The sequence below is a fragment of the Lygodium microphyllum genome, chromosome 14 (assembly GCF_053477565.2).
Source record: "Lygodium microphyllum isolate KBCC chromosome 14, Lygodium_microphyllum_v1.1.10, whole genome shotgun sequence".
NCBI lineage: Eukaryota > Viridiplantae > Streptophyta > Polypodiopsida > Schizaeales > Lygodiaceae > Lygodium > Lygodium microphyllum.
In genome coordinates this window covers 22,537,267-22,553,003 of record NC_141148.1, presented here as the reverse complement: position 1 = coordinate 22,553,003, position 15,737 = coordinate 22,537,267, and the positions used below count along the sequence as shown (strand labels likewise).

The 15,737-nt window shown below is 40.5% G+C and overlaps 1 protein-coding gene across 3 annotated transcripts; it reads right to left on the bottom strand.

Moving 5' to 3' along the window:
* Positions 1-858: 858 nt before the first annotated feature.
* On the bottom strand, positions 859-5,756 carry LOC148025411 (translocase of chloroplast 101, chloroplastic-like). Of its 3 annotated transcripts, none has more exons than XM_087692530.1 (2): positions 5,513-5,756; positions 859-5,413 (listed from the first exon to the last, which is right to left on the bottom strand). In XM_087692530.1, the coding sequence occupies exon 2, from the start codon at positions 5,374-5,376 to the stop codon at positions 1,312-1,314; it is 4,065 nt and encodes a 1,354-aa protein (XP_087548656.1). In that variant the 5' UTR covers positions 5,377-5,413; positions 5,513-5,756; the 3' UTR covers positions 859-1,311. The 3 variants fall into 3 exon arrangements, with proteins under 3 accessions (XP_087548656.1, XP_087548657.1, XP_087548658.1); XM_087692531.1 differs by having other exon boundaries at positions 859-5,407; XM_087692532.1 differs by having other exon boundaries at positions 859-5,400.
* Between the last annotated feature and the right edge of the window lie 9,981 nt (positions 5,757-15,737).

Sequence of the window (15,737 nt, the reverse complement as noted above, 5' to 3'; positions counted from 1 at the left end):
AGGATGGATGCACAATCAATAATGCCCATGTCCTATTTTTAGGCACAGAAGTGACTAAAGTATGTAGAGTAGCTCCCGGTTGTTTCAAGAGGTGCCCAAACGCTAATAAATAATACAGATAAAGCCTTTTTGGGGCTGTAAATGGAGATCAAAATAGAAATAAATGCAATACAATGCCATCAATGACCTTGGTTGCTCACCAGGCTCCATCTACAAGACTTAAATTAGTATCCACAACTTTTCAGATTCACGTACCCTTCACAATTTAAGAAGATGAGTTGCTTAATCTCCATACATGCAAGGTATCTGCAACCAGGAAAAACAAAAACACTCTACTATTTCACGACCGTAAGTTGCCTTTGATGTAAGATCTGGAATACTCTTTGGAAAAGCACACAAGACCGAGACATCATCAACATTAAGCGGTGGCCAAAACCACAGAAGTGAGAACTGAAATCGTTGGTTTAAAGCTCCAGTACAGACCATGTTTGACACTCGTTGACAGGAGAATGTGCCCAGCCAATGGTAATAATGCTGCACTCCAAAGAACGCCACTTAACACACCCTTTTCCCCTTAAGCAAGAGGAACCCTGAATCTAACAAAGTAGCATACGCTACTAACACAAACACCTCAAATTCTAAGCTGGCAGAAAAGGATCATATTTTAAAAGCTTGTCCAAGGCTATTCCAAACACAATCCCTACAGAAGGAGAGTATTCGCTCTTATCATCAAGTTTGGTCCTCCCTCGCTAACTTGCCTCTTTCTTACCATTTCTTACTCAACATCATGCTGTTGTATATCTACACAGGAAAGTTTTCCTTTTTTTGTATCCTGACAATTGGGAGCACACAATTCAGTAGCCTGATCTTAAATCATGTATTAAATAACTATTACCACAACCTCCAGAGAAGATTTTGCCAGTTATGTTTCTGAGAAACTCCCATCACCTCCATGGTGGATTGCCAGTTATGTTTCAGAGTCCCAACACAATTTAATAATGGAGGATAACTTGAAGACTGAAACAAAACTGCACATGATATAAAAACTGAGTACCATCGCAAGGCTAAAAACTTAAATATTCATCACTCTTGACGAAAGTGAAAAAATAGGCATGTCAAACAAAATATGTGTTCTAAAAACTGGTCTCGGATCTCTTTATAGACTTGGATAACCAAGGCTGGGTAAATGAGAAAAACTCTCAACTCACTGCTGGAGTACCCCTCTGCAATTCTCGAATTTGCCCCACTACAAAAACAATAAAATAGCTGACATATGCTATGATTGATCCTACTAAATATTGCAGATTCTACTCACTGAATAGGTTGGCTAGAACTGAAAAATCTGTTACCCAAAGTACGTAACAAAGGAATAAGGCCAACCAAAGCTATTTGCAGCTGTTCAGAGCTGCTGGCACGAATGCTAATCTGTCCAGCTCCCCTGTTGTTCAGATTGGCCCTCCCAATTATCATTGACTTGCCCAACTGAAACTGAAGTTGCAAATTGCCACCTATGGCAAGATCTCCATGCCAATCCATTACAGAAAGGCCAAGAGTAGCAAGTGAATGACCAATGGGGTAATCCCTATCTCTTAAGGTGGCCTCCAGGCTACCACCATAAGCAACATCACCCCGTCCAGTAAGGGCTCCACCATTAACAACTAATTTCAACCTCTTGCCCACCATCATCCGATCTTCTAATTTCATACCAGCTGCAATTGTATCACCTAGAAGGGTCACAGCTAGGCCACAAGTGGTTTTATTGCGCTTAAAATTGCTGAACCTTGTTTCACTACGCAGAGTATAGGCCAAGTCCTTGCCTATAGTTTGGACATCAAGACCTACCATGGTTACCTTGCCAGTCCCTGTCTTTAAGGAGGCAGCACACTCCATTTGCACATTTGCCTCTTTCTTATCCTTTGTAACTTGTCCAGAGATTGAAACTGGTATTTTTTTCTTAATCACAAGCACCTTTTCCACATTAAGACCATCATATCCACTGTCATGATCCCAGCCATGAGTTTCCAACACTGGCCGAACTAGCCACTGATTAGCTGTATCAAGATAGCGATACCTATAGCTCGGGTTATCAGAATCAAAAGAGGGCGGCAAGGCCATATCAGGCATTGGAACAGGAACAGCACCTGATGCATTCTCCTCTTCAAAACTGTCCTCTAAAGATTGTGGAGCCTCTTTTGGTAGTGCTGCAAACCTTCTCTTCATTTCCTTTCGCCTCAACTTTTCCTCCTTCCATTGCTTCTTCATGAAGAGCTTTTCACGGTATTCCAATTCTTCATAGTAAACTTTCCTCTGATCCTTGTCAAGCATCTCAAGCTCGTCTCTTCTTAAGCGTCTGAAAGGAGGTAGATCATCATATTCTTCCTCACTGTCAGAGTCACCTTCATCATCTGACGACTCAGATTCCTCTTCATCCTCATCATCAACTTGCTCATCTGGAAGTTTCAATTGAGCTCGTGACTGCAACAGTGATGAGAGTAAAAAGGGGAGGGGAGGTACACGGGGACGTGTTCCAAATGGTTTCCCAGGAGTGCTGTCTTGAAGCTTTAAAAGAGAGTTTGCCTCTGCAAGTATTTTAGATGCAAAACAGAGGAGCAGCAACTGAGGCTTCCAAACCTGACCATTAGGCAAGACACGTTGACCTGCTCTGTTTCTCCTACATGCAACATGATTCTCGACTAAAGAGACAGGATTCATAAGCCGCATATCTCCAGCTGCTTGGCGAATAGTCTGCTGCACAACATGAGATCGCTGAGCCACAAACATCTCATAGCTAACAGGCACTCCATTTGCACCATCTGGGGGAGCTGACGATGCATGTGTGAGCACCACAATGGCATTGAACCAGACTGCAGCACCAAAAGTATCAGTAATAATTCGAAGTAAAGGTAGATCCCCATAGTCTCGGCTCTGCATGTCTAATCGGTCAAAATAAAGCACAATGTCAGGAGGTGACTTCTTGATATACCTCTTCACTGATGCCATTATTTTTTCATTATGACGTTGGTCTGCAAAGGAATTCAGAAGGCCAGGTGTATCAATAACCCTCAACTTGATGCCATGTACAGTACCGGTAATCTCCCGGACCTTTGTTGTTGCTGGGATGTAAGCATTTGTGCCAGATTTCACTTCATCAAACAGGGAGTTAATTGTTGCACTCTTCCCAACACCACTTTTCCCCAAAACCATAATGGTGCAGCCAAAATCCAAATCATCCTGCCCAGCTGCTTCTTGTTCTTCAGCCATAACACTTGCCCTCTCATAACTAAAAGCTCCTGTCCGTCCAGTGCTCCGACCTCCTCTGAGTTGCTCTGCCAAACCCAGCCTGTATAGAACCTGTGCAACCACTACATTGTGTGCAGACTGCCCAAGCCTGTGGGCCAAACGCAGAAACTTCACACGAATCAATTGCAGTTTCTCCCGGGCATCTTCACCACCCTCAGAAGCATCTCCATTCAGGCGATCCTCCACATTTGCTGATGGAGACTGAGATGCAGATGCTCCACTGCTGCGTTGGACACTGCGTGAACCAGGTTCTAGCGGCGGCACTGATCGGCCCAGACCAGTAGGACGAGCAGGTAAAGAGGGTCCAGCATTACCCAACAATGGTGTGTCAGGTGTTACTGGTTTCCCTTGGGCCTTGTTTTTGGTATCCACCACCTCCTCACCAGTGCCTTCCAGATCACCAGCTTCCTTATCACGAACAGCCTTAGATTCATCTCCAATAGTGCCACCCAAACCACCTACATCCTTCGATTCTTCTATCACAGTTTCTATCTCCTTTCTGTCCACAACCTCCTCAGCAGTGCCAGTTGCATGCTCAAGGTTCTCGTCCTCCTTTGTGTCCACAACTTCCTCAGCAGTGCCAGCTGCATGCTTAGGCTTCTCGTACTCCTTTATGCCCACAACCTCGCCAGAAGTGCTATCCGAGCTGCCTGCAGCCTCTGTAGAGGGTGGTGTGGAAAGTTGGCCAGCTTCCTTAGCACTGGCTCCAACGACATGAAAGCCATCAACATTGTCATTGACTTCTTCTACTCCGGTCTCAACCTGATTACGAGTATCCTGAACAGGCAGAGGGCTCATATCACTGCTGTGTGTATTTTCTTCATCTTCCTCTCTAGCACTTTTTGCTTGATCAGGGGCCCCAGAAATTGGTTCATTCAAGGACTCAGAAGCCAACCCACTCTGGCTGCTGTCTGTCACAGACTGCATGTCTTTCAACTCCAGTTTCTGCTCAGGCCCCTCTTGCTCAACATCTTGCACTTCCAAGCTGTTGAGCGGCTCATCATCACTATCTCCAGGTAGTTTGACCTGCTGAGTTGCCAGCTCTGGAGATGCCAGCCCATTCATGAAATGTGCAAAACCAGACTCTTCATTCCCCAAAGTTTCTTCCTTCTTGTCTAATTCTGTGCCATCATACACACTATCCATGTTATCTCCTGTATTAGATGCCTGAATAGGTATAGGATAGTTGGTGGCATGTGCACCTTCCAGAGCTGTTTTTACTTCAGCCTCCTCATCATCAGGCAACTCCACATCCACTGGAAGATCCTCTTCACCATGCATTGACACCAGCTCTGCATGAGCTAAATCTTCTATGGGGGCAGCCTCTTCCTCGTGAGAAACATCATCCTCACCACCATCAGATACAAGCACCTGAATGGATGCAGAATCTGTATCTGATTGGTTTGTGCCAGTCGTAGTTACTTCGGCTATCAGATCTCCTTGATTGTCCCTTTTGTCAAAGCCATGCCCATGCATGTTATCCAGGGCTAACGCCTGCCCATTTCCACCAACTTCATGCTGCCCCTGTACTTCCAAAGGCTGCTGCCATGAGGAAGAGTCAGGAGAAGTATTTTCTTCCTTGTGACAAAGACCATTGTCAAACATGGGTTTCTCAACATGCATGGGCTCTGAGTCCAGTTGGTTAACATTGTATGGATCCTCTGCATCTACAAATTCGCCTTCTTGATCTGGTGTGCCCATGTTTTCGTCCATATCCGAATGGGAATTCACCAAGAGCTTCTCAGTGTCCTCGCCATGCATAGATGCCTTGTCAGAAGGTGCAAGCAAGTCCTCATCAGCATGCCACTTTTCGACTCCATTAGAAACAGCGGCCCAAGTAGGCGAATCAGATTGGCTGCTGTTCAATGCTCCCTCTGCATCTACAAAATCACCTTCTTGATCGAGTGCTTCCTCCTCGGCATAGGTCTTACTCGAAGGAGATTGTCCAACCACCTCACCGGGTATCGGCCCAGCCTTTGGAGGTGGGGAATCCTCGACTGGCTTTGTAGAAGAGTAGAATTCTTCCTTGGTGTTGGGAGAAGAGGCGCCCGGAACGGCGACAGAGGTGGCATCCATGGCTGTGTATGCAGGCTTCTCAATCTGAAAGCTGGTCCTGTGGAAGAATTAATAGACGCAAGGGAGCAAAGGAGACACACAAAAACACGCAAACAGAGCATGACCTTCTCGCAACAAACTTTTATGAGAATTTCACCTTAATTCCGGCTTCGCAGCAAGGGTGGGGTAGGGCAATCCCTCCCTCCTCTGTTCTTTCAATTGTGCAGAGGCGACAGCGAACCCTTTCCCATGCCAATAAACCTCAAACCTGTTGAAGATAAGGGTCTTCCCTAACGCATTTGCCGCAGTTAATCACAGGAGGAGAGCGTAGACTCTCTCTCTCTGTCTCAAACATTTAGAACTAAGTAGGAAAGGAGGACTCGGGAGAGGAAAATTGTTTGTTTTTGTCGCCCCATCTAGCTCACAACCATGGTGTAATTAACCCATCTAGAGATACCTGCCACGTGGCCTTATCCTACTTTTCTCACCTCTTTGCCTTTACTTGTTGGCCTTTACCTAGTTAGGGTTCCCAAGTCCACAACAAGGGTGACAGGGCATGGCTCCTTGGATGTCCATGTGGTAGTTATATGTACGATATTCTCCCTGGAGCTCAAGCTCCAAGCCATGAAAGTGAGCATATAAGCAAAAGGTTTGCTCCATGAGTGATGCTAGGAGGCATATTCCACGGTGGATTCCGTGAGGTTTTACGGTGGATTCCGTAAACTTAGATGACCGGGGCTCATACACAAAGAGGATTCTTTGTGCGAGAAGTTGATGGGGACGCCTGTCCTTTTCGGGCGTTTCATTAATTTAGTGTGTACATGGGTGATTCCATAGCGGGTGATTCCGCAAAATACATGTTAAATTAATAAACGTTTATGAGTTTAGAGTGCGCACTCATAATAAATTAAGGTTAGGATTTATTTCTAACCAGTTGATTTATTTATGTAGCTGAAGACTGCTAGGTATTCACTTTTGTCGGTTTAATTGTATTATTTTACTAACGATTGTGAATGCTTCAGTTGATGTGTAGAGATAGCAGTAGTGGCGAAGGAAAGCATTGGAGTCTAGCAAGTATTCGACCTTTGGATTATATTTTGATAGGCGCCACGCCTATATTTTGTTATGTCTATTGAGGCATTGATTATTGATTATTATTTTGTATGCGCCTATGCGCACGGATATGTTATTTCTATTTGGACATTGTGTTGGGCGTGCCAGACTCTATGGGCACCGTCCATTAGCTTTATTTCCTATTTTTGTAAAAAAGCAAACTCAAAAGCTAAAAGCTTGTCATATTTTTGTAAATTGGGCTATTATTGAGCATGAAGATGGAAATATACATAAAATACATACTTTGTAAAGCGCTCACACAAGGCATGGGGGGAGATTGAACCCAATTGGTCTCTTGCTTCTTGTCGTTCATGCTTTTACATTGTTTTTTGTGCAAAAAGGTAGAGTTCATTGTTCTTGGGGACCTTCCGGGATTCACTACGTGAGCATACTGCGACCGATCTGCGCACCAGTGGTATCAGAGCGGAGTTGAGATCAAGAGCTTCCAATCGCTACTCATCTCGCGCAAAGGTGGAGCTCCTGGAACGATCGGGCTCTACAGTCAATCTCGTCGCGAACCGTCGATACAGGCAGACTTCTGGCGATCAAGAACCCCTGTTTCTACTCTCAGATCGCGAAGGACCAGGCTGTACAGGCGGAGGACCACTCCCTCATCTCCATAAACAAGTCGTGGATATACAGTAAGAAGCTCATATTTCTTTTCTTCAAAAAGCTTAGTCTTCAAGCTTAAAGGCTTAAGGAATTGAAGGAGTTTCACAAAACTTGTCATCGAGGTATCTGAGTATGCCCGAAAATTTCGCAACGGTATGAAACGGCTGCCCACGTCCTCATATCCCGCGCCGTTTTTTCCACAATTACCCCCCCCTCCCCCCTTATTAAGCTTAAGACACTAAGCTTCTGCAAGTCACTCAAGGCAAGCAAGTCAATAAACTCTAGGTCCTGCACTTCCGAAGTTAAGTCCTGCAAGTCGACAGTAATCAAGTTCTGCAAGTTCACTAAGTTTTGCAAGTCTGCAACTTTGCAAGTCGGCTAAGTCCGTAACTCTGCAAGTCAGACTAGTCAACTGGAGTCAGAATTGACTAGTGCTCAAAACTCCTAGAAGGGCTGTTCCTGTGCAAAAACTCTGAACTGCAAAGTTATTCGTGGCAAAGTATTCTACCTATCTACAGGTCCGTTGAAGTATTTTCAGCATACGAAAAAGGAAATATTACAGATTTTCTAAAAATTGAGAAAGAAATATCCAAAAATACATAGCCTTGTAACCCCGAATTTGAGCTACGCTCATCCCACTAACCTGATTTTGAGTGAGAAAGGTCTTTTGAGTTTTACAGGATGACGGGACCACATATGGATGATCCTATGGCTGAAGACGACCTACCTGAGCCTACTATGGAACAAAAGCTGGATCTAATCATGCTGCAATTGGAAGAAGAACGAAGGGCTAGGCAAGCATTGCAAGCGCAATTGACAAAATTACAAAGAGCATCTACTGACAAAGAAGAACCTCAAGCTGAAGATTTGATTCGACGTACCATCGACGCCACTCTTGAAGCTCAAACCATTCACAAGGAATCAAAGATAAGTAAACGAAGTTTCAAATTTTGCACTTTCAATGGCATACGAGAAGGAAAGACTGTTTTATCATTCATTAGCCACTTTGATGACTATTTCCATGAGGAAACTTATCCAGAAAAAGATAAAATCAAGTGTGTTACTAATCATTTGGTAGACAGAGCATCACTTTGGTGGACTGTAGTACGCAAGAGCATAGAATGTCCTGCTACTTGGGAAGATTTTAAGAAGAAGTTCATGCAGAATTTCCTTCCACTGCAATTTCATGAGAAGGCTATCAAGCAATGGGATCTACTTCAACAACGGGATCGTGAGCCTATTCCACAGTATACAGAGCGTTTTTGGAATGCACTCCTACAGCTACGCATGCTTGAAGACATACCAGAGACGACGCATAAGCGGAAGTATATGTCTGGGCTTCTTGGACATTACTATGCTGAAGTGAACATGTTCAAGCTTGCTACCCTTGAAGACGCTATCTCACTAGCTCATGACACTGAAGATAAGTTACGCGGTAGAGACAGACGACCACAGCAATTCCAAGCCAATGGTAATTATGGATCTAAACAATTCAATTCCAATTTTAGAAGATTTAATCCAGGTCGTTTCTCTTCACCATCTTTCCGCAAGAATTGGGCTAAACCACCTGCATTACCATCCAATGTCAATCCAAATCCTAAGCCTATTCCACAAGCAAATCCAAATGTACCCAGACTTCCAGCCATTGCAAATAATGTAACCAAAGCCAAGCCAATAGTATGCTATAAATGCCATCAGCCTGGACATCTCGCAGCAAATTGTCATTCAAAGAAGCCACCAGCACATATCAACTATCTTGGAGCCATGGACGAAGACGAGCATGAGGATATGCCTGATTTCACTGAAGATGATGATGACACTACTACTACTTCTGACACTTTACCAGGTATGCCTACTCCACATTCATTATTGACTATGAAATGTTTGGTGCATGGAAAGGAAAGGACTATCTTGCATGATGACGGTAGTACTCATGACTTTATTTCAGCAAAATTGGTAAAGGAATTGAAATTACAGACTGTACCTACGCATTATCGCATAAAAGCTGCATTTTTAGGTACTAGGTATAATGGTACACAAGAAGTTCAAAATTTAGAGATTCAAATTGGTTCATACACTGAAAGAAGAAATTTCTTAGTTGTTCCATTACAATCAAGTGACATTATTTTAGGAATGCCTTGGTGACACCAGCATAACCCAAATATAGATTATTCCACGCACACAATGAATATTAATTTTCAAGGAAAATCTATTACATTATATGGTATGCATGCATTTAATATTTTTCCACTGCTTTCGCATACTCAAGCAAAACGTGCATTACGCAAGAGTACTAAATCATATCTCATTTGGGTAAATGAATTACACGCAAAGGAAAATCATATGCACCCTAGGCATAAGGAATTTCTTGCATATTTTAAGGACTGTTTTGCAGAAGACCTACCACCAGGTTTACCACCTTCACGTCCAGAAGACCATAAGATTGATTTAATCCCTGGCACACAACCACCTTGCAAAGCACCATATAGGCACAATCAAATAGAGCAAAAAGAAATCCAGAGTCAAGTTGAAGAATTACTAAATAGAGGTTTAATTCGACCTAGCAGTTCTCCATTCAGTGCACTTGTACTCTTAGTTAAGAAAAAGAATAATACCTATCGTATGTGTATTGACTACCGAGCTTTAAATAAGATCACTGTAAAGAATAGGTATCCTATTCCTAGAGTTGATGACCTTATGGACAAACTGCAAGGATCTTCTATATTTAGTAAAATTGACCTTAAGTCTGGATATCATCAGGTGAGGCTAGATAGATCTGACATATTTAAGACTGCATTCAGAACACAGTTTGGCCATTATGAATTCTTAGTCATGCCATTCAGATTGACTAATGCACCTGCCACCTTCAGTAGAATGATGAACCGTATTTTTTTAAAATATCAGTACTGTGTGATTGTTTTCTTTGATGATATTTTGGTGTTTAGTCAAAATGAGAAAGAGCATTATGAGCATTTGTCATTAGTTTTTCAATTACTGAAAGAAAATCAATTGTTTGCAAATCCTGACAAGAGTGAATTCTTTAAGACAGAAATTGAGTATTTAGGTCATATTGTATCATCTGAAGGAATTAAAGTTGATCCTAAGAAAATTGATGCAATATTGCATTGGCCTATTCCTAAAAACGTGCATGAGTTACGCTCATTCCTTGGTCTTGTTAGTTTCTATAGGAAGTTTGTACGTAATTTTTCATTACTTGCTTTACCATTAACAAAACTTCTTAAGAAAGGCATTGTTTATCAATGGACTGAAAATCAGCAGAAATCCTTTGACTTACTAAAACGTGCATTAACCAATGCCCTTGTTCTACAGTTGCCTGACTTTAATAGACCATTCTTTCTAGTTGTGACCGATGCTAGCGGATCAGGAATAGGAGCCGTACTAATGCAAGACAATCATCCAATAGCATATTCTAGTTGTAAGCTGAAACCCTCTGAGCTGAAATATTCCACTTATGACAATTGGAGAAAGGCCTAAGCCTTGCACCAATCCTACAAGGTGATCTAATAACCTCAAATCATTATCTTTTTCTCCCCTAAAGAGCAAAGAAAAACCCTTTTCTATTCTTGGTCATAAGTCTATCGATGCCTCCCCCTGTGTGTGTGTGTGTGTGTGTGTGTGTGTTGGATTTAGGGTTGCAAGAATGCACATGCACAACTTGCAAAAGAAGAAGCTTGAGATTATGCAACACAAGTGTATTGAGAAATATCATATGTAGAAGATTAACAAGACTAAATTTTCCCCAAACATATACAAACTGGAGGGGGGAAAACTTCCTAGTGAGGGAAAGAAGTGCCCAAAGGTCTTAAATGTAATCACATATATCACTACCAAAACATAACAAACCCCTTGCCACAAATGGAAGTAAGCCCACAGCTTTGTAAAAAGCTTTGAACTTCTCACAAGGCAAAGCTTTTGTGAATATATCTATAAGGTTGTCCTGTGTTGGCACATATGCCAAGTTGATGTCTCCTAGTGCAAAGAGTCTCTCCCTGAAATAATGTCAATATAGCTCAATGTGCTTAGTGATGGCATTGAACACTAGGCTCCATGCCACTACCAATGCACTATGGTAGTCAATGAAGATGGTGGTGGTAGATTGTTGTCCCACACCCAAATCAACTAAAAGACACAGAGCTAAACACACTCAATCTTAGCTTGGAAAGTCATCATGTACTATTACATCACAACTAGAAATGATGCCATGAGGCATAGTCCACGGTGGATTCCGTGAGGTTTTGCGGTGGATTCCATAAAATTATATTTATTGCTGGGGCTCATACACAAGGTGGATTCCTTGTGCGAAAAGTTGATGGGGACGCCTGTCCTTTTCGGGCGTCTTGTTAATTTAATGTGCAAGTGGGTGATTCCATAGCGGGTGATTCCGCAAAATACATATTTAAATTAATGGACGTTTATGAGTTTAGAGTGTGCACTTGTAATAAATTAAGGTTAGTATTGAGTTCTAACCGATTTATTTATTTTGTAGGTGAAGATTGTTAGGTATTCACTTTTGTTGGTTTAATTTTATTATTTTCTAACAATTGTGAATGCTTCAGTTGATGTGTAGAGCAGGCAACGGTGGTGTTGGGAAACACTGGGCGATAGCGTGTATTTAAGTTATTTAGAAGAAATTATCATTTTGATGGGTGCGCATCTTAGGCGTGGCGCCAATATTTATTTTGACACACTTATTTATTGAAGCACCTAACATTTAATTATTATTTTGTATCCGCATGGACGCACGATTTAAATATTTGTTATTGGACATTGTATTTGGGCACAGCTCGACTCTTTGGGCACCCAATCGCTTTAATTCTTTAGTTGGACAAAGCAAACACAAAAGCTAAAGCATGCTAATTGTAAATTGGCTATTTTTTTGAACTTGGAGATGAATAATATATCAAATACATGCTTTGTGGAGCGCTCACACAAGGCATGGGGGGAGATTGTACCCAATTAGTCTTTTGCTTCATGTCGTGCAAGTCTTCTCTCTTGTTTTTTGTGCAAAAGTAGAGTTATTTTGTTCTTGGGGACCTTCCTCCGCTCACTACATACGCATACAACATCCGATCTGTGCACCAAGAAATGGCCACAGTGGGTTACGTCTTGCTCAACCATGAGATGCGTGAGTTGTCAAGTATGAAGTGGTGCCTAGGCTATGCATAAACTTGCTCATCTATGAGAGCACAAACAAAATGTCAGGATCTCTAATGTATACCTAAACCAAGCATCCAACAACCTACCAAAAGAAAAAGACATCAAAGCAATATTTGGCATCATGATGACTCCACTTCAAACCTATCTTCATAGTAGTAGCAATATGCTTGCAATCCTCAAGACAATATATCTACCAATGTATCAAGATACCCTGCTTGGCATAATGCCTCCATCACATTGCTTAAATTGAATGCCAAAATAATGATGTCATCGGCCCAAATCCAATATTTCAAAATCCAAATTCAAATTAGCCTTAGAATCAATAATATGCATCTCATTAGAACCCATGAGCAACATGTCATTGACATAAACCACAACGATTAGAGGTACATCATCCTCATATCTGACATACAAGGTGCTTTTGATTAGACTATTATAAATACCACTTATAGTCAAGGTACATCATCCTCATGTCTAGCATACAAGGTGCTTCTAGTTGGACTATTATGAAAACCACTTAAAGTCAAGTATGCATGTATCTTCTCATACAAAACCCAAGTTTCTTGCTTTAGATTGTACAATGCTATCTTTAATATGCACACTTTGCTTTCCTTCCCTTTTAAAACAAAACCATGAGATTCAAATACATATACTTTCTCGTGCAAATTACCATATAAAAATGCAATTGTAATGCTCAGTAAATGAATTGTTAATGCACAAATGCTATGATTTTTGAAACATATCAAGTGAGAGCAAAGGTATCATCAAAGTTAACGTCTTTCTATTAAGCATAACCCTTTGCCACAAGTCTAGGCTTATAGTGATTAATACTACAATTTCAACTTGTAAACCCACTTAGCACCATTGGTCTTTCTATAAGGAGGTAAGTCACACAAGAACCAAGTGCCATTCTTAACAATAGCATTATACTCATATTGCATAGTAACCTTCCAAGTTTCTAAATTTGGCACCTTTTCAAAAGAAAGAGCCTCATGCTCATCCCATATATTGGAGACAACTAGTGCATGACAATCCAATGCATAAGATGTGTTATGAGAGTTAGAATGAGTATGACTAGACAATCTCCATCCATTATATTATCATGTAATTTTTGCCTAATCTATTTGGGCATAGTTTTGGACTTCTCAATCTCTATTCTCTCATCAACAAGTGTATCACTCGCATCTACATTAAAAATAGGCTAATATATAGGTTGAAAAACTACCTCATTTGGTCCTACATTTGACTTCCTACCATAAAAAAGAGGCAACATCATACATGTCCTATGAGTAAACATATATCTCCTTGGTACATTAAAGTAAAGTTTGTGCAACATCTTTCACAAAGATGATATCACTCCTAAGCATGTGCTCCTTTTGTGGATGTATTAACATGTAACCTTGGCTTTCAAAATTGTAACCAATAGATATATATTCCATAGCCATGTCATTTACTTTTTCACAATGCTACATAGCTATAATGCTTAAGTTAGGCAACAAAAACTAGATAGGTAAGCAATAAATAGCTTTTTGCCATGCCAAGCCTCATATGGAGTGACAGACTACAATGCTCTATGGGATGCTTGTTTAATACTTACGTTGCACACATAACAATCTCAAGCAAGAAACCATATGGCAAAGCTTGACTTGTTATCAGACATCATGCCATCTCCATGAGAGATCTATTTCTCTTTCTCATCTATACATTTTTTTGAGGTGTATACAGTATTGTCTATTAGTATTGTATCCCACATTCAATTAGAAATGTATTAAATTCTTTCGATATATATACTCCTTCCCTTGATGAGAATGGAGAGTGCCCACTTTAAATCTTGGAAACGGTACAAATAAACTATTTAACACACTAGAATGCTTTGAACTTGGCTTTCAAAGGATACACCCATGCATGCCTAGAGTAGTTTTCAATTAACATCATGATGTACAAGTATTTGCCAAAAAATGCTATTTGCATTAGACCACAAACATCAAGATGTACAAGTACAGTTCATGAATGGCTCTAACTAAACCATATCTTGGAAAGGAAGCATGTTGCATTTTATTTAATATGTAACCCTCACAAGTATACTTCATAGATGCCTCAAGAGTAGATAATGAAGGCACCATGTTAGATTTCTACTAGCATGGTGAACTTGTATAAATCATATCGCTAAATTTTGCATGCCAAAGTTTTGCATATTGAAATAGCTCACTAATATGTAATTATACATATTGTATCTCTCATAATTATTGAGCTTGTACAATCCATGACATGGCAATACATTTTTCACCACAAATTTGACAATCAAGCCAATCTTGGCAAGTGTAGATATTGAAAGCAAACACTTTTTTTTCTCTTGTACATATATAGCATATGAAAGTGTAAAAGTACGACCATTCACAATAGATCACACAATTTTACCAACTTCTTAACAAGATAAAAGGAGTTACTAGTGCATGTTAAAGTACCACCCTCAAGAGTAGCCTCATGAGAAATGAACAAAGTGTCATGATCATAGTAATGTGATTAGTGGAGTCATTGTCAAAATACCACAAATCCAAATAGACATAGAAGAATTGGGTAGCAAAGGATCATAATTGCATTGCACACTAAATGCTTATTTTGTATCTTACACAACATATACAAATTCCAATTAGAAGGAGAGGCATTTGCACTAGCCTATTTCCTCTTAGCTTCCTTCATAGCTAATTTAGGATAGTAGTTAATGACATGATCAGCTACAAAATCCTTCACTTTCATTTTCTTCTTATCCTTATAAATCTTCTTTATTTGAACATTATTGTAGATTTTTTATAATAGTAGAAAAGGTAGCTTTTTCCTTGCCTTTTTTCGACTAGTGACAAAAGTTTGAATTGTAACATGCATAATAGATCTATAGTGCCAAGATTGGTCTTCATGTAACAAAATGGAAACCAACTCTTCATATGACAAAGCATTAGGATTTCCTTCCATCATCAAACAAAGAGTAGATGCAAAACTCTTAGAAGAACCCAAAAGACAATGAAGAATAGTTTGCATAAGTGGCAAAATCTAAGTTACAATAATTAACTACTTCCTAATATCATTGGTCTTTGTCAAAAAACTATCCCTAGGCTCACCTTTATCTACAAGTGTACTCTTTAATTTCTTATGCAAGGTGACTTTGCATAAGAAGCCAAAGCCCACTTTGATATCAAATGCTAGATTTAGATTTCAATGATGAATATACACACATAGCTTGGAGGAGAAGAAGGTGCGTATTGAGATATCAATAGATATACAACACTACGTTTGCACTAAAGAGAATGGGCATATATAAAAAATCAAGGAGAAGAAACTTCTTGGTGAAAAAGTGCTTCAACAATCCTAAGTGTCTTCTCACTTTTATCATTATTAGGATATGATAACTCTTTCAACTACCCCACCTAGTGCACAACCTATAGCCCCCCCCCCCCCCCTCTCTCTCTAAATTGAATAAGGAT